At 45.7% G+C, this 24061-nt stretch overlaps 1 protein-coding gene across 4 annotated transcripts in view; it reads right to left on the reverse strand.

The window, feature by feature from the left end:
• The window catches only part of KRAS (KRAS proto-oncogene, GTPase), a 56625-nt gene that overhangs the window by 12696 nt on the left and 19868 nt on the right, over nucleotides 1-24061 (reverse strand). For 2 of the 4 annotated variants that reach the window (XM_053251434.1, XM_053251437.1), the window contains exons 3-5: nucleotides 15015-15193; nucleotides 10786-10945; nucleotides 401-524 (exon numbers count right to left, since the gene is read on the reverse strand). In XM_053251434.1, the coding sequence (XP_053107409.1) occupies nucleotides 405-524; nucleotides 10786-10945; nucleotides 15015-15193 (459 nt within the window). In that variant the 3' untranslated portion in view covers nucleotides 401-404. The remainder of the gene's footprint in view (nucleotides 1-400; nucleotides 525-10785; nucleotides 10946-15014; nucleotides 15194-24061) is intronic. The other 2 variants (XM_053251436.1, XM_053251435.1) reach the window with 2 other exon arrangements.

The following is a 24061-nucleotide window of genomic DNA, read 5'->3' on the forward strand; positions in this document are numbered from 1 at the left end:
GTTGTGTAAAAAGAGAGGATTTGCAGCACTGAGCTCTTACACAGAGTCCCTTTTAAGGCAGATGAGGCAGGCCACAGTTGCGCAACTGTTGTGCACACACAAGAATGCCTGTGGCAGCGCAACACTAATCCGCAATGCAATCTCCAAGCTTAGTGCAAGTAGTTAACACAACAGCTTTGCAATGGCGCTATTTCCTCCTGCAAGCACTTCCTGAGTTAGGGCGTGAGTCTATATAGTTACAGGAGAATGCTTGCAATACAATAATTCGACTCGTACTTACAATCATTTTGAAATTACTGGAATCACCACAGAGAAGTTGCAAGTTCGATTGGATTCTTATTGGCGATCAGATTTTCCCCCCAAAACGCGCTTTTTTTTTCTTAAACGAAAACAAACTTACCCTGTTACATTAAAAGGCATTTTTTAATTTTCACGCACCCGGGAGTCTTTTCTTCTGTGCTGATTTTTCTCAGTCTGTACTGATGGATCTCTCGCACCAATGTATAAAAAGCATCCTCCACTCTCTGCATTATAAAAACAACTCCTTTAAAAGTCAGCTAGGGAACCAGGATGGTGAAAAGAGGCCCCAGTTGGCAGAAGCAAGCTGAAATTAGCAACTGTACTTGGAGAAAAACAGCTGGGGGAAGAGTACTGAACCTCATGTGGGGAGAGACTCTAGGTATAATCTGTATCCCCCATTATTTTTAAGGATCTGGATTCATACTCTAGATTCATAGCTCTTTAGAAGATGTACACCTTTAGAAGGTGAACCTGTTTCCCAGCATCCAGAGCAGGTCGAAACGTATCTCTAGCCTCACAGACATGTTATGAGCTACATCAGTGGTTTTCAGATTCTCTCCTTTCAGAGATTCCTTTCCACATTGCATCATCTGCCAAGGAACCCCAGTGCATTGCCTAAGATTCTGGGACATGTTCTCAGGCACACATAAAGTTCATGTTGTGCCTCACCCAAGCACTGCATGAATACTGAGTGGGCCCGAAAATACACCCAATACTCCCCTTTGGCTGCAAATTGCAGAGGATCATTTGCAGCAGTAGGCCAAGCCATCTTTTAGGAAGCACTTTTTTTTTTTTTAAGGAACCCCAGAATGTCATTTGAAAAACCAAGTTGGATCATTCTTACCCCTATTTTACAAACAAGGGTAAAGAAGATTTCCTTCAAAATCGAGAGGACAGTAATACACTGATTAAGCTGACCTACTTTGACTGCTATGCAATGGGGTTTCTTGAACTTGGGTCCCCAGAAGTTGTTGGACTACAACTCCCATTCCCCCCCCCCCCAGTCATTGTGGCTGTATGATGGGAGCTGTAGTCCAACAATATCCGAGGAGTCAAGTTTGAGAAACCTTGCTATGCAAACCATTGCTTCATTTTCCTTAATGGACACAATACCTAAGAATGCCTCCTTTCCAACTGCCACCCCCAAGAAATCTGGAGGGGAGAGGGGGAAACACTCCCATTTACTATGCTCTTGTACACCAATCATCTCACCTCAATGGAAGGCCCCTGACAAGAACCATTTCCAGGTAACTGGGCCCTGTGTGTCCATCCCAATCACCAAGAGCCGCAATTAGCAATATGCACAGATGGAGAAAGATATCATGATCAGCACCACCACCAGAGAAGCCAAAGAACTACTCAAGAGGAGATGTTTCAGGCAAAGCCATTCACCACGAAGAGAAGCAGGAAGATCTGGAGGAAGGTTTTTAAAGAGCCAGTTACCAAGGGGAGGCATTTACGTTAAGATCATCATAAGAACCTATTCAATACATAGTCGAAGTTTTGCCTTGTCTTTTGGAGCTTTGTTAGCATAGCACTGCAGTATTAACTTTAAACATACACATGCGCTACCCTTACAGCAGTGAGAAGATGCTCTGGAGATCAGAAACTGATTGCCCATGGGCATCACATGGGAAAGGTCACAGCTAAAGGGGCCACCGTTTTTGGCAGACTCCTGCTGTTGAACATAAGAACAGCCCTGCTGGATCAGGCCCAAGGAAGCCCGTCTAGTCCAGCATCCTGTTTCGCACAGTGGCCCACCAGATGCTGCTGGAAGCCACAGGCAGGAGTTGAGGGCGTGCCCTCTCTCCTGCCATTACTCCCCTGCAACTGGTATTGCAGAGGCATCCTGCCTTTCAGGATGGAGGTAGCCTTTAGCCCTCCAACTAGTAGCCATTGACAGACCTCTCCTCCATGAAGTGATCCAAACCCCTCTTAAAGCCATCCAGGTTGTTGGCTGTCACCACATCTTGTGGCAGAGAATTCCACAAGTTGATTATGCATTACGCTTCCTACACACTCCGGGATTCAGCAGAAATGTTGTCCAGAGCTTTCCATGGCCTTCCCCATCTCATCTTATCCCAAATATATTCCTGCTCCCGGCCTGTGTTCCTCCAACTCCACCATCCTCAACCACCCCAAATCCTTATGGTTCCTCAAACAACCCCACCAGTTCTCTCTTGCTACCCCTCATGCCTGGAACTGCCACCCAGAAAACCTGTGCGATACCACTTCCCTCTGCCTCTCTTCTGCTTCAAATTCTCCATCAAGGCACACAGAGAAGCAGGAGGCAGCAGATAACATATGAAACTGTGAACAGGAAAAAAAATAGATCCTGGAGAGCCCATGTCTCGGGGTAGAGCCCATGCTTTGCATGGAGAAGGATCCCAGATTCTGTCCCTGGCACTTCATCTCCAATTAAAAAGATCAGGCAATCAGGTAAGGAACAGACTCTTGAGAACTTGGAGAGCAGCTGCCAGTCAAAGTAGACAATGCAAGGCTGGGAAGACAGTTGGTTTGACTCCCTAAGTGGCACCTTCATATGTTCAAAATATAAAATACTTCCAGTTTCTTTATCTAGCTCTATACCAGTGGTTTTTATGCCAAACTGGTTCTGAATCTTTAAAAAACCATCTGGTAAAGATTCTGATGCTGCTTTCCATAGTCGTGCCATCAAGACAGTGACAACTCCTGGTGCCCACAGAGCCCTGTGGTCATCTTTGGTAGAATACAGGAGGGGTTTGCCATTGCCATCTCCCACACAGTATGAGATGACACCTTTCAGCATCTTCCTATATTGCTGCTCCCTGATATAGGTGTTTCCCATAGTCTGGAAAACATATCAGCGGTGATTCGAACCAGCAACCTCTGGCTCCCTAAGCAAGTTAACTTCCCTGCTGTGCCATTATGTGGCTTGCTGCTCTCCACAGTGAAGTGCAATTCCACAAGAATGGATGAAATTCATTCATCAGGTTGGATTTCTAGAGAGCTTCTTACAGACAAGGATGCAAGGTTTTCTGTTGCCCTGTACTCTACACAGAGTCAAGCAGCAGACCTCATTTCCTGATTTTTGGCTATAAAAGCACCCCGTGCCACAGACTATGTATTCTTTCCCATCCCAATTACTTGACACTTTGATATCTTAAGTTGTTCTTCCCAACATTATCTGACCAGGCAATACAGATCAGCGTTGTGGTTATGCCTGACACTTTGCCACTCAACATGGCCTCACCCCACACCTGCATGCCAGCTATTCCTGGTACTGGTGCCCAGTTCTTGATTTCAACAGCACTAATCCACAAAAAGCATATGCAGACGAACTTGACAAGCTTTTTGGGAAGCTTATGCCACATGTTCCCAGATCAGTGGTGAAAGTGGGCAGGGATGTGCAGGCACAGAATACTAGCAAATTATTCCATCCTCATTCATCAATGGAGATTAGAATTCTCTCACACTGTCACAGGAATTGAAATCAACCCTCTTTCATCCTGATACCAGCTGCACATATTTTGCCTTTTTAAATCCCACCTTTTCGTCCCCTAAAAATAGATTCTCAAAGCTACAAGGCAAATAACCCTTACCAAATTTTAAATTCAAAGCACCACATTGTAAAAACCACAGAGCAGCCAAACCACTTACAGAAAACAGAGGAGATATGTTTATGTACAAGAAAGCCGTCTAAGCAGAAAAGCCCTACCTACCGTTCTGTCCGTTGCAGACTCCTGTATCTCCCATCTGTTAGCCAACTGCTCAGTGCAATGCATTTCTGCCTCCCCCTTTCCATCTAGTCCTCCAGCATCCCAAAATGTTCTACCTGAAAATCTATCAGGATAGGCAACCTTTGCTCTCCAACTGCTGTTGAACTACAACTCCCATCATCCCAGCTGCAATTCACTGGAGTCAAAACTGCCTAACCCCACACTAGATGGAGGACATGGTCATAGTAGCCATATCAGTGGCTACTAGTCTGAGGACTATAGGCCTCCCATCTCAGAGGCAAGATGCCTCTGAATACCAGTTGCAGGGGAGCAACAGCAAGAGAGAGGGCATGCCCTCAATGCTTGCCTGAGGGCTTCCCAGAGGCATCTGGTATGCCACTGTGGGAAACAGGATGCTGGACTAGATGGGCCTTGGGCCTGATCCAGCAGGGCTGCTCTTATGTTCTAGATCTCTCAAATCCACATTATCCTACACTCTCCCATCACAATAATTTCCAGTTTTCTCCACTTGGGGGCTCTTTCACCCAAGCATGCAAAAAGGTAAAGTGTGCCATCAAGTCGATTTCAACTCCTGGCGCCCACAGAGCCCTGTGGTTTTCTTTGGGTAGAATTCAGGAAGGGTTTCCCATTGCCTTCTCCCGTGCAGTATGAAATGATGCCTTTCAGCATCTTTCTATATCGCTGCTCCCCGATACAGGTGTTTCCCATTGTCTGGGAAACATACCAGCGGGGATTCGAACCGGCAACCTTCTGCTGGTTAGTCAAGCATTTTCCCGCTGCACCACTTAAGGTGACCATGCAAAAGTGCCATTTTAATATCATCCTGTTGAAGAAGTTACCATGTCAAAAATAAACACAGAAGTGGAGCTGCATTGCCATGTACAAGACACAGGCTAGAACTGCCCATTACTTGAGAAGAGTTCTCCCCCCTGTGCAACATTTAGAATCTCCAGTGTCATTATGCTGCAGGTTTCCCCACCTCCGTATCTCATCACCGGCTGCTGCCCAGAAGGAAATGCACAACATGGAATAAGCCTCCCTAAATTGAAGGGGAGAGAGGGAGAACTCAGTGCTCTGGTGCTACAGTTAGCAGCACTGCTGTACCACGTGCAATTTCAGAGCCACAGAAGTCAATGATCTCTGGGGTTTAGACTCAAGACACCTGAAATGCAGGCTCAGACTGAAGAACAGCAGCCTCCTAGCCATGCTGGGAGAGATGTGGGCCAGGATTCAAAGAGCATCTTCAGGCATGCTCAGGGGCTTACATATGCTCAGCCAAGAAAAGAAAAAAAGATGTGTCTAATCACCCCTCTGTTGCTGCTGCTTGGGCTCCCAGATTTAGTTGCATGGGGCGGGGGAGTAACAAATATGATCAGGATATTGGGCCTAGTTGCCTTTTAAATGGGCCAGCTCCACTCAAGTCCAGCTACTGTACATCACAACTCATGATAGCACCTTCGAAACATGAATAGAAAGTGTTGTTTTGCTCTAGCAAACAACTAGATTGGCAGAGATTAAATGAAATAAAACTTTTGACCTATGGAGAACCAGACTCCGTGCCTTCCAATGCCCCTTTCTTATGAAGTTTCCTTTACTGGCTTTCACCATTGTTAAACATTATGCCAGCAGTGACATCAATCACAATTCAAGCTAACCAGGCTCCCTTTTGGGATCAAACCCGCCTTCCAAAGGGTTTCCTGAACTCTATTCAGACATTATGTTGCACACACAAACAGGGATCTGAACAAATGTACATGCTTGTGTGAATGACAGCACATGTATTCATTTTAAAAAGTGAACCTGGGTATTGATGGGACGTCTGCTACTCTATGTGCCTTAAAGATAGTGTGCGAATAACTATGTGCATACAGATCTCTATGTACGTACACAGGACACAGATTGTACATGTGATGAACACAGTGTTAGCCTTAGCCAACATTTCTACCAATATAGGTGCTCAAGTATAAAGGTTGGAGAGGGATGGGTGGGAAATTGTGCTCCACGAAAAAAGAGCTGGAAAGAGTATATGATCTCAGGGCCTGCTCCTTATTGCTCAACCATCACTAAGCAATGAGGAACATTATGTTAAGCATGCCCTAAATGAGGTTTTATGTGTGTTTGGTTTTCCCCTTAAAGGATTAGACAATTTCAGGAATAGCATCTTCGATGGGTTTTTGGCAGGATGCCCACAACATTCATTCTCATGCAGAGAGTGTTTCTAGATGTTAGAAAGAGTGGGAGAGGATTACAAGTAAGTAACCAAGATCTCAAGAACTAGCTTCTGCTGGAGACAGGATACTAAGCTTCAAAAAACTTGCGTCTAACCCAGGGTGGTCGGCTTCAGCCCTCCTGCAGATGTTGGCCTAAAGTAAAGCTGTGCCGCTGAGTTGGTGTCGACTTCTGGAGAACACAGAGCCATGTGGTTTTCTTTGGTAGAATACAGGAAGGGTTTACCATTGCCTCTTCCTGCACAGTCTGAGATAATGCCTTTCAACATCTTCCTATATCGCTGCTGCCCGATATGGGTGTTTCCCATAGTCTGGGAAACATACCAGCAGGGATTCGAACTGGCAACCTCTTGCTCCCTAGGCAAGTTACTTCCCTGCTGCACCTACAACTCCCATAATACAGTGGTCCCTCGACTTACGAAGTTAATCCGTTCCGAATGCCCATTCGTAGGTCAAAAAGTTCTTAAGTCGAAAAGCGGTTTCCCATAGGAATGCATTGGAAACGGATTAATTCATTCCAGAGCCTAGGAAAAAGACCCAGACACCCAGTTTTATGTGCAAAACCCTTTATCAAGTGCACTTTAAAGGCATGCAAAATGCTAGGGATGTGCACGGTCCGGAACAGTCCGGACCGGCACCGAAGGGGGGCCTTCCTTTTAGGGCGGGAAGGGCTTGCTTACCCCTCCCACCTCTTTGCCCCCGCCAGAGGCCGTATTTTACAGAATAACGGGGCGCTGGAAGCCAGCCGCCCCCGCCGCCGCCCCCCCGCCGCAAGCAGATTAAGCCCAAAATTACTGCTACCACTGCCGTCGCCCGCCAGCCCTCCCTCCCTCCCAGCCGCCTGCCCGCCCGAGTCCTCACCCGATGATGCCGTTGAAAACAAAGAGAAGAGCTACCGAACAGAGCTCCTCTCTCTATGAAGTCCTGCCGGCTACTGAAGCTTTGCGCGCGCGCATGTGCACGCCGCAAAGGACGCCGATCGCTGGAGGCCCGGTCTACCCACTGGGAAAAGGCCTGGTAGACCGGGCCTCCGGCGATCGGCGTCCTTTGTGGCGCGCGCATGCGCACGCGCAAAGCTTCAGTAGCCGGCAGGACTTCATAGAGAGAGGAGCTCTGTTCAGTAGCTCCTCTCTTTGTTTTCAACGGCATCATCGGGTGAGGACTCGGGCGGGCAGGCGGCTGGGAGGAAGGGAGGGCTGGCGGGCGACGGCGGCGGCAGTGGTAGCAGTAGTTTTGGGCTTAATCTGCTCGCGGCGGGGGGGGGCGGCGGGGGGGGAGCTGGTTTCCAGCGCCCCGTTATTCTGTAAAATACGGCCTCTGGCGGGGGCAAAGAGGCGGTTTTCCATTTGGATGTCGAAAAATTCGTAAGCGTGCGGCCACTTTTTCCTTTCGTAAGTCGAAAAATTCGGATGTCGAGTAGTTCGTAAGTCGAGGGACCACTGTACCGAGTTACTGGCCACTGTGGCTGGGGACTATGAGAGCTGTAGTCCAAGAACAGCTGGGGGGACAAAATTGAGCAGGCCTGGACTAACCTAATGGCTGTATCCTCTGCACCTTTCGGCTAACAAACCACTCTCTAGCATCTCCAAAGATCACTGGTTGTATACAGAATTCTTGGCTAAAATGGAAAGCAGTACCACAAAATACAGAGGAGAACAGTTCACCTATTTCCTACACCCATTGGAATTAACTCAACAGGGTTCCCAGTGCATTCTGACAGACCCTCGGGGTGTCATTGTTTACAATACTTCTTGTGCTTAAGCTCCAAAATGAGCTACTAATATTCTATGTTCAAGTGAAGCTACTGTAGACATTGGGGGTGGGTTGCACCTTTTGGGAAAACAAAAGAGAATTTCTAACACATTACAGCCAGTAGAAAACACATGTTGTGTTCAATTCAACCATTTCCTGCATCCATTGGAATCTCTCTTGCTTGTGTTCATCACAAGCAACTTCACCCTTGTACAACTGAGTTAGCGAAGCAGTATTTGAAACTGGGAGATGAAATGTTTGGTGTAGCTCTTTAAAAAGGCCCAAAGGAGAGTCAGTAAAGGCAGGGTGGGGAAGTCACACGTTCTAGAAGAGCAAAGCAATGATTTCATTACCGAGCAAAATCAAGTAACACGTTTTGAGCAAGCAGAGTTTTAAGTCAAGCCCCACAGCAATGGCCGTGTGTGGGGTGGGAGAGGACAGAGGCTAGATACTACAAGGAATTTATTCAGGGCTGTTTTCTGCACTGCAAACAAAACTGAAATTCTGAATTCAGAGCAAGTTGTGCAAAGCATGGTAGTGGGCCAACTCAATTTTTAATGCATGTTTAAAAACAGCAGATGACAGGCACCATCTTAGAACAATTTTTTCCCTTTCAACGTTGCATAGGAATACCTCTTTCAAGACGAACCACCTGCAATATAGGCCATCAAAAAAAGAAAATAAGATTTTCTCTTCTATACTATCGTTTTGGCCATATGTAAATTTAATCAGTCAGTTTAGTCAAATGAGTTTTATCAGCTGCAATTTCTCTAAAAATCTCAGCCCTCCTTTCAAGTTCTGTTCCAGAGACCAAATTCTCTATTCATGCAGTGTACACACACAGCCTTGGACACATTCCCCAAATAATCCAGTTGAACACACTCTGGATAAAAATAGCTTCAGTAAGAACGAGCACAGGAAGAGAAATGAAAATAATTTCCGTATCAAGGTCAGGTAATTACAAAGCCTGGCAAGTGAAAACAAAATAGCTACCAAAAAGGCACTTGATTCCTCTCTCTCACAAACCTATTCCATTTTTTTACCTCCCTATCATATGAACAGCCAACATTAAGAGATGTCATGCAGACAGTCTTAGCTCAGCTGGTTCTTAGGCTTGCTCAATGACATTGCTAAATCTAAAAAGTTATCCCCCCTACAATCTATTCTCTTCGCAGCTGGGTAGAAATTTATCAGATAATTTTCACAGCAGCAAGAATTACCAAAAATAACTCAGACAGAGCTGCGGTTGTGACGTCCTACCAATTGGAATACACCAGATGCTCATATCAATTCATGCCAGACAATTACTTGAGCAGTTTTTGTCTTTTAAAGAACACTACCTCAAAACTACAGGGTGTTTGAGTCAGAGCTTTTAATCCAAATTATTTCAGATGTTGTAAAGGCGACTTAGAGGGGAACCTAAAGCACCATTTTTGGCACTGGTGGTAAAGACATTTTACACTGGTGGGACTGGATTGTGCACACATAAATCTTGTTCCAATTTCTGTTCTTAGGGCTGAGATTCAGATGTGTATAACTGGGATGGTAACAGCCACATTCATTTATTTACAATCTGGTACATTTCTATACCACCCCATACAAAAATGCACTGGGCGGTTTACAATCTAAAACCATTAGAACATTGACATGATTAAAAAATGCAGTGGCATTACTATTATTAGGAGTGGAGAGCTGCTCTTGCAGGAATGAGCATGAATTGTCCCCTTTGCTAAGCAGGGCTTATCTTGGTTTGCATTTGGATGGGTGACTACATGCAAGCACTGTCTGTAGCAAGATATTCCCCATATGGAATGGGGCCATAGGTCTGTGATAGAGCAGCTGCTTGCATGCAGGTGGTCTCCGGTTCAAACCCTGGCGGCATCTCCAGGGAGGGCTGGAAAAAAGACTCCTGCTTGAAACCCTAGAAAGCGGCTGCCAGTCAGGGTAGACAATACTGAGCTAGACAGACCAATGGTATGACTCAGTATAAAGCATCTTCCTATGTACTGTCTACAGTTTCAAGAGGAGAAATCTGAAGACACACACATGTATGTAAAAGCCCAGAACACACAGTGTGCGCATTTAAAGAAGACCGGAGCCATTTACTCCCAAGACAGGAGCTTTACCTGTGGCTTACTGCAGTGTTTAACTCAGGCCTCACAAAACAGCTGTGAGGTGCCGTCTGTATGAACAGCACATGGAGGTGGCAAAACCTTCTGGACTGCACCATCTCATCCTACAGGTGATAGTGATGAGGGTAGGATATCTAACCATTTCCTCCCCAGGAGGGGGAGAACAACATCACAGAAAGCTAGCGTGTCAGAGAGAATGCGACAGATAACCTGCTCCCTCCACCCCACCCCTCCTTCTATATGCAAGAAGAATTTTTCATATGGGAAAATATTCAATCGAGCAATCCACCACCAGAAGTGGTACAGTCCAGAGACCATTTTCCAGTCTCCATAGCCCGGGCCTCTGGGAGAAAAGTCACTGCATAAAGATTCTAAGTTAAACAAACTGACTTTCAGAGGAAGGAAGGAAGAAAGAAAGAAAGAAAGAAAGAAAGAAAGAAAGAAAGAAAGAAAGAAAGAAAGAAAGAAAGAAAGAAAGAAAGAAAGAAAGCCAACCCTGGGACCTGTCTCTGCTCATCATCTCGCACTCAATTTAATCTCAACTACCACCCAGAATGGCTTTCTCTTGAGAGAGAGGCAAGAGCTCTTTCGTTGCTGAAGTCAAGAATCTTGCGAGAGGATTAGGCTGCCATACACACCCGCACCCCACGTTACCTGTCTCGTTTTTGCAGAGGTTTCGATGAAAGGGATTCCGTAACTTCTTGCTAAGTCCTGAGCTTGTTTTGTGTCTACAGTTCTGGAAGGCAGGTCACATTTGTTCCCTACTAGCACCATGGGGACATCTTCAGAATCTTTCACTCTTTTTATTTGCTCCCTGGGAAAGAGAGGAGAGACCACTTCAGCGCAAGGCAATTTTTGTAGAATCAGTAGCGCTACATTTTAAATGAGAGAGAAGAGAGGGATTTGTTTTAAAGAACAAGAAAGAAGGAAAGATACCAGCCTTTCAGCTATTTGCTTTGTTTAGCAGACCACTTTTTAAAAATGGCCGCACCAAATTGAGGAGGCCGAACTGTTACACTGGAAGTTCAGCTCCATCACGAACGGGCCGCAGCAGTGATGAGCGAGGCCAGCGGGGGGAGGGGGAACTTTCGCAGACACACACACCCCATGGCCTAGAGGAAGCCCCCCGAAGGGGCTAATTTTTTTTTTTATTTTTTTTTTAATGTTCACAAACCCACCCCCTGGACTGAACCGTGGCGGGGTTGTTCTAAGGGGTGCCAGACCAAACTGGTCCGGTCAGGTTCGAGTCCGGTCCAGACTCAAACCAAAGTGGGCCAGCCGGTTCCATGTACATCCCTATCGCCTGCCCGAGGCAGATACAACCAGGAGCGGGAGGGAGTAAGCAAGGCGGGGAGTCCACACACACACCCCGGAGCAGAGGGCATTGCTGGCAGCAAGTGGCAACTCCACCATGGAACAAAAGACATTGCTGGATAGTCAGACATCAGTGCGCAGTGATGGAGACATAACGGATGCACATAAAATATAAGGGAAACCATGGATGGATTAAGCTAATGGACATACAAAACTACAGAGGAGGGAGTGGGGGGGAAGGGAGGCTATCTAAACCAGACATCTGAAACCTTGAATGCTGAAAATGGAGTCTGGTTCCTAAATTTTTGGGCAGGCTCACAGTAAAGAATAGAAGAAAATTTTCTGAGGCCTGGAGTAGAGCATATTGGGCGAGATGAACTGATGGTCAGACTTGGCATAAAGCAATTTCATATACACAAGACCTTCCCTGAAAGACAGGTCATCTTCCACTAGCAACTGGCACCAGCAATGAGCAGCCACAGGGTAGTTATGCATGAACGTCTGCTACCTTTTTAACTGGCCCTGGCAAGCCAGGAACTTTTGGGGACATGTTTGCACAGATGAATTCTACTACTTGATCTTCCTATAACTAACTATTAAGATTCTGCTTAAGATCCAAATTTTAGGAGCTACTGTTTATTATTATGTACCATATTATTGTTGGTATATTTTGTTTTTAATCTTTCTTATTTTGTATGTTTTTTGTATGGCCTACGGCCGCAATAAATTGAAATTGAACTATAACTAACTAAATAAAATTTAACAGGTGACTCTTCCACAGAAAAGTTTTGGACTCCAACCAACCCTCTGCTTTAAAAAAAAAATGTTTTTTAAATTGCATTTTCAACTCTAGTGAGACAGTTTAGCAAGCTGACCTCTCTGCTTTATCACATCCACTCCAAGACCACCTTAAGGTATCCATTGCCTTACAGCTGTGGCAGCTCTTTCATCTTGGGGTGTAGCTCTCTGACATGTTCACAGGGCAGCAGCGAGACGAGACCGCAGCCCTTGGCCTGAAAACTTCCTTGGGAAAAGATTGGGTAATTGGCTGAGAACATTTGGGCGGCGGGGGGAGTTTACACAACTACAACTGAGCTGCCTTTCCATTATCTCTTTGTATGGCTTTTGAAGGCATATGGCATGAATCCTGTGACCCAGCCAGATAAAAATAACTCAAAGGCTGCTTTTGACTGATCAGTTAGAGAGGGGTTTGCAGCAATCACATGGGGCGCCCATCATGGGCTTGGTGACTCTGGTGTGATGTAAATCACAACTGTAGTCAAATTCTAGTCTCAACACCTCCTAATTAACGTGTATTTAAGGCAGCTGATGGCCAGCAAAGAACAAAGCTAGCAAACATTTGCTGATCCAGTCTACATAAGAGGCAGAATGGTAAAAAGATTTAGGTTTGTATCACTGCAGATCGCATCTGGGGACTGCATTGCTGGATACTCCTCCACATTTATTTTTTAAACCTTCCTTGCATATAGCAAACGAGTACAGCAGCACAGACTGGAGTACTACTTGACTACCTGGAGGGAGAATTTTCATGTGGAAGATCGGTGAGCATGCAAAAATAGGACCTCCACCTGAAGTGAACATAGGGAATATAAGGAGCTGCCTTCCACTGAGTCAGACCACTGGTCCATCTAGCTCAGTATTGTCTACACTGACTGGCAGCAGCTCTCCAAGTTTCCAGGCAGGGGTCTCTCCCAGACCTCCCGGGGGATGCTGCCAAGGACCAAACCCAAGACCTTCTGCATGCAAAGCAGATGCTGGACCACTGAACTATGGCTCCATCCCTGAAAGTCGTTCTAGAATTCCGAATTGTGCCGCTACAGGCCATATTTCTGCCTATTCATCTGATTCTTTGTAATGAGTGAAATGGCTTTTGGACACAATAGATGACAGAGAAGGCGTCTCAGAGTAAAGTTTCAGTCCACGTGTTTCAATTTTAATCCAAAGAGGTTTCAAACACAGGCTGGGTGCCTGATAAAATAAGAGATGCCAGGAAGTGAAGCAGGGAATTTCTGCACACAAAACCCTCAGGCTGGCATGTTTGCAGTGCTCACACAGTTTCTTCCACCTGCCCAAACACTAGTCCTTCAAGGGCCTGGAGCCTTTTTGTCTGTGATATGCCCCACCTATTAATTGGGAGGCCACCAGTTATGAAACTTCGCATGTATACAGATCTCTTTGAGGGTTTAATGCTGTTGGCATACTTCACCAATCCCAACAGGCTAAAATTAATCCCCTCCATATTGCAGTTGGGGATCTGAGGCGAGAACAAAGGGGCTTACACCTAGTGTGCTCATAGCCAAGAGGAAATTTGAACGGGGGACATTCTGGGGTGTGCACAGCTCAAGAACAAAGCTACCCCGTTACACAGCTCACGGTGCCAGTCAGTCGGAGTCTGCAGCCCTAATTATATGGTCTTGCCACTGAGCCAGCTGTGTCCATTCACAGCACTTCTCAAACCTGATGTATGTATTTGCACAGCACTGGGATGACTGACAAGTCTCAGAAGGGTTGCTGCAGAGATTCAATAGAAACTGCCTGCTACAACAAACAAATTATAATGTATTATAACTTAATTATAATAATCCTTTCTATTATAAAAATCATCAGGTTCTTACGAGCCCTGAAGTATTCATCCGCCAAGCTGAATGCCTGCAGCATCTCCGCGTGGTTCATTAATCGGCCTCCACTGGGGACAGATATTTGTGCTGCATCTCGCTGTCAGGTGTGACTGACCGTCCTGATCATTCCTGCTGTAGGACAGGTTACCTGCCCCAAGAGAAACCTGCCCCTTGCAGCTGCATGAGCTCAGGCATGATCTCCTTCTACCAAAGAAGCGCACTCTAAACAGCAGCTTGCACAGAAACATGTCTTTGAGGGTAGGCAAATCTTGCCTTTTCAGTTGGGGTGTGTTTGTGCAACACTGAAGCACACCTCCTCCGGTTTTAATTCTGAAAATCAACATGTCTCAGCCATCAGAAATTTGAGAAATGCTACATTAGGGAGAAGGACGCAAAGGGTGCTTGCATAATTTTGATCCTGTCCAACCGAACAGTGCAGACTGTTGCATCCGTTAGGTGTGGTTCAACTGCCTGGAGTCTCTGGAGTAAGGTGGTATATAAATTTAAAGGGGGGGGGGGGAGAGAAACAAAATAAAACATAGCAGAAGGAGCTGGGAACAAATCCGCAGAGTCCTAAAGTGGATGAATGGACTATACTAGTTCAAAACAGGGACCAGGCCAGACAGCAAAACATGTTCCCCTGATGTGCTAGTCATTTTACTTACAAAACTCCTTGTAAGTGATGGGGGATATTAAGGCAACTTCCTCCCAACTGCAACTTGAAATGGTTCTGTCCACTCTAGCATCTCAAAGTTGTAGCCCCTCACTCCGATATAGACAGAATGAGGATAACGTTAAGATTACATTACAGGCATACATCAGGAGAAATACAAAGTGAATCAACAAGTTATAGGCAGCCATTTTCCTGTGGCTACAGAGTAGCAGCAGTCCTAAAAGCAGTCCCTGGAGCTTAGCTCGAGTGTCGCTTACCTATAATGATGAATGTCTTCAAAAGATTTTATGTTATTTATAGCAAATACACATAAAAAGCCCTCTCCCGTCCTCATGTACTGGTCCCGCATTGCACTGTACTCTTCTTGACCAGCTGTATCCAGAATATCCAGGAGGCATGTTTCGCCATCAATTACTACTTGCTTCCTGTACGAATCCTGGGACAGGCAAAAAATAAAAAAAAAGTGGATTACTCATAGGCGTTACTTAAATGTTGCATTATTAGCAGCAATCACAACATTTAAAGGATTCTTCACATCTTTGATAACAGGTCAGGTGGCAGGTAGGTTGTCCGGGGGGGGCGGAAATCAAACAGCACCACTACTGGCCGGAGGGTGGTACTGCAGCTTTCAGCCCAGCAGGATCAGGCAATAGGATTGAGGAGCCTATAATTCTCCAGGTGGTCTTGTACAGTAGCCGACTCCAGACTGGCAATCACCGATTCCTCTATACACCACCTCTGTTGCCTCCAGGCTGGCAGTGGTGAAACAGGCAAACAGCTCATAGCCCACAGGGGACTGAATTTGGCCTTGTGGCCTCCAGTTAACAATATGTATTTTAAACTGTTCCCTACCCCCATTGGGCACATGGACCTAAACCCCCAGGTCTGTGCCTAACAGCACCCCGGCCGCTGCCAGTCACTGAGCTAGATGGGCCAATGGCCTGACTCTGTATATGGCAGCTCCCTAAAGGCTAGAACCAGCTAGTGAAGTGTGTGTGAGGCTTGAGACCATCTCCACAGGGTGTGAGAGAGTAGTTTCCCTCACCACTCCCTGTAACTCTGGGTTCTCAGTGAGTCACCGAAGTCTTAGAGAGTCACTGAAGTCTCACACTTCTCAGCATGGCCTGGGGGCCTTCCTGTTCCCAGCATATTGCCACAGAACTAGAAGGGAGCTGCCCCCAGCCCAAAAGGGAAATATCTGTCCCCGTTCTCTCTGGGTCCTCTAACATGCCCAGAAGATTGGGGGTGGGTCCTTCACCTTGCATGGGAGCCTCAGGAAGATCAGAGGTAGAGTGGGAGGATTTGTGCTGCCTCCCGATATTCTGTGGCCAGCAAGCCCTGGCAAATGCCTGTACCCTAAAAGTGGCCATGACAGCCATCCCCTTAAAATATTGCTTTTACTTTTCAAAGCATGGCTTCAAGCTGCATGCATCTGCAGAAAACTATGGACCTATTTGGACACTGACACACCTAGCGCCAACACTGATACGGTGCAGTAGAACTGAGCCTTGGGACCCTGCATCACAACGTCTGGGCAAATGCAAATCCAGCCCTGCCTATTTTCCCAGTCTCTATATCACATTTCTAATATAAATGTGGGGAAGGGGGTAAACTGCATATACATACCTACTGCGTTTGTCCAGCTTGCACACCACCAGTCACACACTGAGCGGGCAAAAGGTGCTCACACCAACTTTAAGCCATCATTAGGCTCGTCAACACCAAAACTGGCCCTGCATTTGATGGACAGAAGTTTGGTGGAGATGCTGTCCCCATTCATTTGGTTTTAAGTGTACTGTAGTTGAATGACATAATATCCTGCAGGTCCTAAAGCAGGGCTGCACAACTTCATCCCTCCAGTTATTTTTGGACTACAACTCCCATAATCCCCGACTACTAACCACTGTGGCTAGAGATTGTGGGAGTTATAGTCCAAAGAGAGCCAGAGGGCCGAAGCTGTACAGCCCTGTTCTAAAGCATTCTGTCCACCTTTCTTCCCATGGTGGTATCAAGAGTTCAGTCAGGAGGAGTTCTTTTCACCTCGCTTCCGTAGTACTGGAAGCATCTTGCTTACATAACCAGAACAGAGGAGTGATTATATAAAATTGGAGAGCAAGAAGGATCCAGCCAGCAATGCCAGGATTTCCAAGTCCTTTCACCCTATAAAAATCGTTTGCCCATTTCACAGGTCTGACATCATCTGCCTCATTTAGAGTATTCAACCGTTATATATTTCTAAAGCTGTCGATTTGCAGGCACACACCAGCATATGTGAGAGCAGGATTTGGGAGAGCAGTGGAGGGAGATTCTTCCCCACAGGGCATTTTAAAGGGGGGGGGGGAGGGGACTGCCCACGCCTCACTCCATATCAAGGAGTACAAGCAACTATGATCAGCAATGCTGGGTCAGACCAAGATCCATCGAGTTTCACACTCTATTCTCAACAGTGAATATGCTTCCAGAAAGCCCACAAGCAAGACCTGATGGCTACTGCCCTCCCACAACCGCACAGTGTGAGATGATGCCTTTCAGCACCTTCCTATATTGCTGCTGCCTGATATAGGTACTTCCCATAGTCTGGGAAACATACCAGTGGGGATTCGAACTGGCAACCTCTTGCTTGCTAGGCAAGTTATTTCCCCACTAGTATAAGCTGCCTTATACGAAGTCAGACCATTGGTCTAGCTCAGTATTTATTGTCTACTCTGACTGGCAGCAGCTTTCCATGGTTTCAGGCAGGAGCCTTTCCCATCCCTACCTGGAGATACTGCCAATGATCGAATTTAGGACCTTCTGCATGCAGATGCTCTACCAGCTAACTCAGCCCCATCCCTTATGAGGAATATCTTGCAGCAGACAGTGCTCATCCCAATGCAAACCAAGGCAAGCCCTGCTTAGCAAAGGGGACCATTCACGCTCGCTACTGCAAGGCCAGCTCTCCTCCAATTTAAAGCCGGAACACTAAAGATCCACAAGGACCCATCGCAAACCCAAATGCTCAGCAGCGCCCCAAAGAGACTGCCCGGGCCCAAGAACTATCACCAAGGAGGAAGTGGGAGATGCTGGGATGTGCCTGATTCCAGCAATGCTCTTGCACAAGTTCCCTCATTCATTTCTACCAATCTTACATGGAGATTCCTGCCACACTGAACCGCTTAAAAACACACACACAAAAACCCACCAGAAACAAATGTGCAGGATACCAAGAAAATTGAGTTCACCAGGGCCAAGTCACATCCTGCGGCTTGGTCCTCTCTGGATTTCACAAGACAAACATTTGACCGGCAGAGGGCACTCCAAATGCTTGCTTCCAGGCCAAGGCAGCCACCTGTGATATTTAGCTGCTATGCTATGCTAGATATTACAATGCCAACCAATCAGCTTAATAAAGGTGAACTTAACATTTCTGATTCTATCCTCTCTCACCACAATAGATACATATACTGAAAACAGTCAGTGCTGTTCCAGGAATTCCACCTCTTTAGAAACACTGGGGGGAGACTGGCCTTCAGTTTTCACAGCCCAGGTCTTGTTCACTGATTATAAATGCAAACCTTCCAACATTTCACAAACAAAAAATAGGAACACGCTGCATTCTCTTAACAAGGAGTATTACTGACAGAACCCTACCCCACCAACACAATCACACATCCTTCCAGAACCGACTCCATTTCTTTTATGTTGTATTCACTTGCTCGACAATCAGCAATTTAGAATCCAAGAGCTACATGTTCTTTGGGTTAAAAATACACATCCCCTATAAAACGTTTGTTCAGAACAAGCCTCGCTAGCTCCAACGTGAACCACCCAGAGAACAACCTGTTATGGGGTGGATAACAAATAAGGCTGATTATTATTTATTGTTAATTGTCTATTGCTCAGCTCCTGAGTTTTTGGGCTGGCTCCTAAATCCAAATAAAATTGGTCAAGCCCTAGAATCTGCCTTCCATCTCCTGTTTGGAGGCTTCCCAGCAGCAACCAGCTGGCCACTATGAGCAAGATAATGATGAGCTAGGCAGGACTCTTTCGGCCTTGGGACTGATCCAGCAGGGCTCTTATGCCAGCCACCAAGCCACTTAGCAGGCAAGATGCTCTTCTCTCACATCTGGCAATATTAATAGCATCCAACCTCACAGGGCACTGTAAGGATTAAAAGTAAAGTGTGCCGTCGAGTCAGTGTCAACTCCTGGCGCCCACAGAGCCCTGTGGTTGTCTTTGGTAGAATACAGGAGGAGTTTACCATTGCCATCTCCCATGCAGTACGAGATGATGCCTTTCAGCATCTTCCTATATCCGCTCCTCAGTCTCCATCACAGTTTTTAGAAAGCATGTCAAAACGTGGCTTTTTACCCAGGCTTTTATACGATTCTCTCCACTGCTGCATCTTATATTTTGTACTGTTTTTATGCTTGTGTTTCAATGTATTATTATTATTTTTAATCAGATTTGTTTTTATACTTTTTAGCTCAGTATTTTAATGTGTCTTTTATAATCGCGTTTTTAAATTTTATTGTGAGCCGCCTTGAGATTTTCTTAATGAAAGGCGGGGTATAAACTTAACAATAAATTTAAAAAATAAAATAAAATAAGAATCGCTACTGCCCGATATAGATGTTTCCCATTGTCTGAGAACCATACCAGTGGACATTCGAATTGGCAACCTCTGGCTTACTAGTCAAGTCATTTCCCCCGCTGCACCATTAGGTGGCTATTGTAAGAATTACAAGCATTTATATATCACAGATATCTAAGTTTTGGGTTGTTTGTTTTTCAAAAGGGGAAACGCCTCTCCTGTAAGAGAAGAATGATCAGGATTGTAATATGGCTAGTGTTACCAGCTCAATACTTCTAGAACTAACAGCATATTTTCCTTGCCTCGGGAACTGGTATGAAGGAAAGAGATCTGGGATCGCTATACTGGGCTGTTTCCACTTCCTGGGGAAGAGCAGGAAGAGAAAATTCTGCATTGTCAGTGAAGGAGACGGCGGCAAGCAGGTCAGGCAGAAGGTGGAAACGGTAGTCATTGGGGAGGCAAATGGGCAAATACGCTGGCCGCCAAATCAGGAATTCAGAAGGAAGATACATTTTTGAGCTGCAGTGCCCAAGACAGAAACAGCCACGGCATTCAGTGACGCAGCAATAAGGGATGGCGCTTTTAACCCTACGCCCAAGGTCCCCAGCATCATGAACTATGGGGAAGAGGATCACAATAGAAAGTGGAAACAGGTTTTCAGGAAGCTGCTGAACGATTGCTCATTTCCAAACTACGCACACTCTCCTCTCCTGGCAGATGCCTATAGGAGCAAAGCCTCTATTAGTATCCGATAACACAAGTTCTGTGGGCTTTACAAAGTGGCCCAAGCGTTCACAGCTGAACAGCGCCTCCGGCTCAGCCTACAAGCAATGTTATCGGCTTATTTTCAACAGATTTAAAATTAGGAAATGTAAAGACAGCAAGGCAAGGCTTATGTCCTGATTGACTTTTAAACCTGGTTGATCCCTATACAGGGAGTGTAACATTTCAAGAAGCAGGAAAAATAAAATAAAATAAGAGCTGTGAAGCAAGTATAACGTTTGTTATCATGGGGACAGCAAAGCTGCATCTCCAAAGATGGCAAGATCAACCCCTGCTAAATGAGCACCTTTTAAAGGGGTGATTCTCTCATATTTAGCAGGGGGGAAGTAACTGGCCCGCTCCAACAACACCCCTCCAGTGGTTATTGCTGAGGCCTACTTTATGTTTCTTTTTACTGTGAGCCCCTTTGGGACAAAGGAACCACGTTAAAAAAACAACAACACACACATGAACCGCTTTGAGTGCTTTTGTTGAAAAGCAGTATTTTCAACATATTTCATAGTACAGTTTTATTCAGATGACTGAAGCACCGTCTCACTGAGATTTTAGTCCAAGACTAGGCCATGCAGTACAAAGCAGCAGAGAAGAACCACCACCTGTGCCACTGTATGATTTGGAACCATGGTCTGTAGGTTACTGCTAACCAAGGTTGACTCAATGTGGACATCACAGTAAACTATGGTTAGAAAAAACCCAGAACTGGAGGACAGTATCTGCATCAAAGAAGGAAGGAGGCAGTGCGTGGGACCACAGCATGTTCCCAGTCCTCCAAGCCACGTGACTCCAATTATGGAAACGAGTGCTTCTCATTATCACTGGTCATGTTCCACCAGTAATCATATCATTAAGCCCCAGGAGAAATTATAACTCATCTCATTTTCGCTCTAGTTGTGTATACAAGACAATGAAGAGGCACAGCTGGGAAGCAACCTGCCTAGAGAGCAGGAGGCTGTTGGTTCGAATCCCCGCTGGTATGTTTCCCAGAATATGGGAAACTTCTATATCGGGCAGCAGCGATATAGGAAGATGCTGAAAGGCATCATCTCATACTGCGTGGGAGATGGCAATGGTAAACCACTCCTGTATTCTACGAAGAAAACCACATGGCTCTGTGGTCGCCAGGAGTCAACAATGACTCGACGGCACAATCTTTCCTTTTTTCCTACTAGTATCATCTGCTTATGCATACACAGGCTTAAGTTAACCCAAGAACTGATTTGCAAGAAATACTGGAAGAGAACAACCCCAGTTTCAGACCTGGATTAAGGTCAAATCCCCACACACTGGGTGATCTTTGACCACTCACTATCTATTAGCACCAATCTACTTCCCATGGTTAGAGAGAGAGAATAAAATGAGTCAACTCCACACATGCCATCCTGGACCCTTAGAAGAACAAATGGTTTATTTAGAAAGAAAATGGATGGTAGAGACCACATTATCAAGAAGAATGGCTTCAGACTGAGAGGTAATATTACATCCTCGTTAGTTCTTGCTGAAGTAGTAATGTGGCACTCCCCCACCTCCCCTTCAGGACAAGTCTTGAAGAGATAGAGAATGAGGTATGCCAATTACTTGAAGTCACATGATAATTTTCAAGATGACATTATGCAATCTTCCAGCTCAAGGCCATTTGGAAGATCAAACAGGACTGTGGAATCTGATAAAGCCAGGCACAGATACAACCACACTCGCTCACAATCTTGTATTTCCTTATCTCAACGCAAGCCTACATTGAGTTTGATTTGCAGGCTTTGCCTTGCATAATTATCAACAATGTTGTGCACTGCTCAGAGCCTTTGGATGGGGTAGTCTATAAATGTAATTTTAAAAAAAAAAAAAAAAGATAGAATCAGCCTGTGAACTCACTAGCCCAGGATGCCACAACAGAACATTAAGGGCTTTTAAAAGGGGGGGGGGAGAGACATTCAAGAACCACCACTGAAAAGCAGACTACAAGTTTGCAAAGTAAATAAGACCTGCTGGGCACTTCCCTGATTAGACCCTGCAAAGAGGTCATGACTATCTCTGAAGTGTGCTTCTGCACTTACTATGTTGTGACCTCGCAGTCCCTATGCTGACAGCAGGGTGCCGTCCATATTTCCAATGCCTTGTTTTGAATTTAATCGCTGCGATACAGTGCTATAATGTTGTATATCCGGCATTAAAAAGTTGCTGTTTTATCGGGTTGTTAGTTTTCGCGAGACTGATCCCCCTGCAGACCGCTTTGCTATTTATGTTTTGAATGCAATTTGCCTGAACGGAAGCATTTTGCCGCTGTTGAGCAGCTGATCTGGAAAGTGTCTTGGCAGGTATTGCCTACACCAGTTTATAAAACCTCATTCAGTTAGCTCCGAGTTCCTTCACTGCCTGCAGTTCAGTGGAACCTTACCCCAAACAAGGCCTTTTCAGGAGTAGCACCAAAATTACATAACTCCTTCCCTGGTGAAGGTTGCTCCACTCGCATTCCCACGCCCTCCTAGTATTCAAGCAGCAAGCAAAATCTGTATTCTTATTGAGGGCCTTTAAGACCCTCTGAACAATGTGGGAATGCTCTGCTAGTCCCTGCTTGCGGTTTGCCAATGTGACGTGGGTTCTAACTTTGGAAGCAGTCTTGGAGATCTTGAGCAGCTCAAAAGACAAGATATGAAATATTTGTAATAAATAAGAGGTAAACCTAAAGATGTGGGTGCCCTTACTGAACAGAAACCATGAGCGCATGTGGGAGTACATAAAGGGCTGCAGTCACATCTAAAATACAGCAACATAAAAAGCAACCTGCATAGCTGCAGACAAAAATAGCAGCAGCAATATGAATATAAAAGCAGTCATATAAACCACCACACACAGTCAGTGCACAACTTATCCACAGTTCAATAAAAAGCTGTAGAACAGGGGTTCTTATCCTGGAGTCTAGGAGTAGACGGTCCATGGAAATCTTTGCTACACTGAATATAATTGGCTTCCTGGTGAGCCACAATAAAGTTCCTGAAAATAACTATCCTGGGTACTTCCTCTCCCCGCCCCTAACTTTTACTGGAGCCTTATGAAAATATATTATATAAATGGGGTGGGGGTACCATGGGTGCTACTTGATCTGGGGAGGCTGTAAGTGGAAAAGGCTAAGAGCCCCTACCCTAGAAGGCTTGAGCACTTAAAAAGGTCTTAATCTGGCACCCCAAAATAGAGTTGCCTTTTGGCTTGATGGGTCACCAGCTGTGCAGAATGTCCTTCACATTTGCATGAAGCAACACAGGACAACCATCAACAAGTCACAGTGAGTGCCAGACCCTCCGCTGGCAGACATCTCGGGCCTCACACCGCCACTTCAGGGACTGCCTCCTTCCAGGGTCCCACTGCAATCTCCAAGACCACATGAAGTGGCTTGCCTGGCGATGCCTTCTGTTCTTAGTGAGAAAGGCATGTACCAAGGCGTGCTCGGCAAGTTCTTCTCATGGACGGGACACCCTTCCCCGGAGGCAGGCTGCAGGCCCTCTTTCAGAAGCTCTGTAGAGCTTGGACTTGCTTTGGGTGACCTGGATTAAACAGAGGTGGGAAATTCTAGCACAAGCGTTTTTGCACAAACTGCATAATAATAATAATGATTATTATTATTATTATTATTACATTTATATCCCGCCCTTCTTCCAAGGAGCCCAGAGCGGTGTACTACATACTTAGGTTTCTATTTCACAACAACCCTGTGAAGTAGGCTAGGCTGAGCGAGAAGTGACTGGCCCAGAGTCACCCAGCTAGTATCATGGCTGAATGGGGATTTGAACTCAGATCTCCCCGGTCCTAGTCCAGCACTCTAACCACTACACCACGCTGGCTCTGGGCTTTCAAGATGGAGTGGATTGTGTGTGTTTTTTTGTTTTTGTTTAAGGAAAGAAGCAAAGAATGCAGCCTCAGGTTCCTTGCTAAATAATCAAAATGCTGGTGTTTAGG

Source organism: Hemicordylus capensis, chromosome 5 (assembly GCF_027244095.1).
Source record: "Hemicordylus capensis ecotype Gifberg chromosome 5, rHemCap1.1.pri, whole genome shotgun sequence".
In the NCBI taxonomy this organism is placed as follows: Eukaryota; Metazoa; Chordata; class Lepidosauria; order Squamata; family Cordylidae; genus Hemicordylus; species Hemicordylus capensis.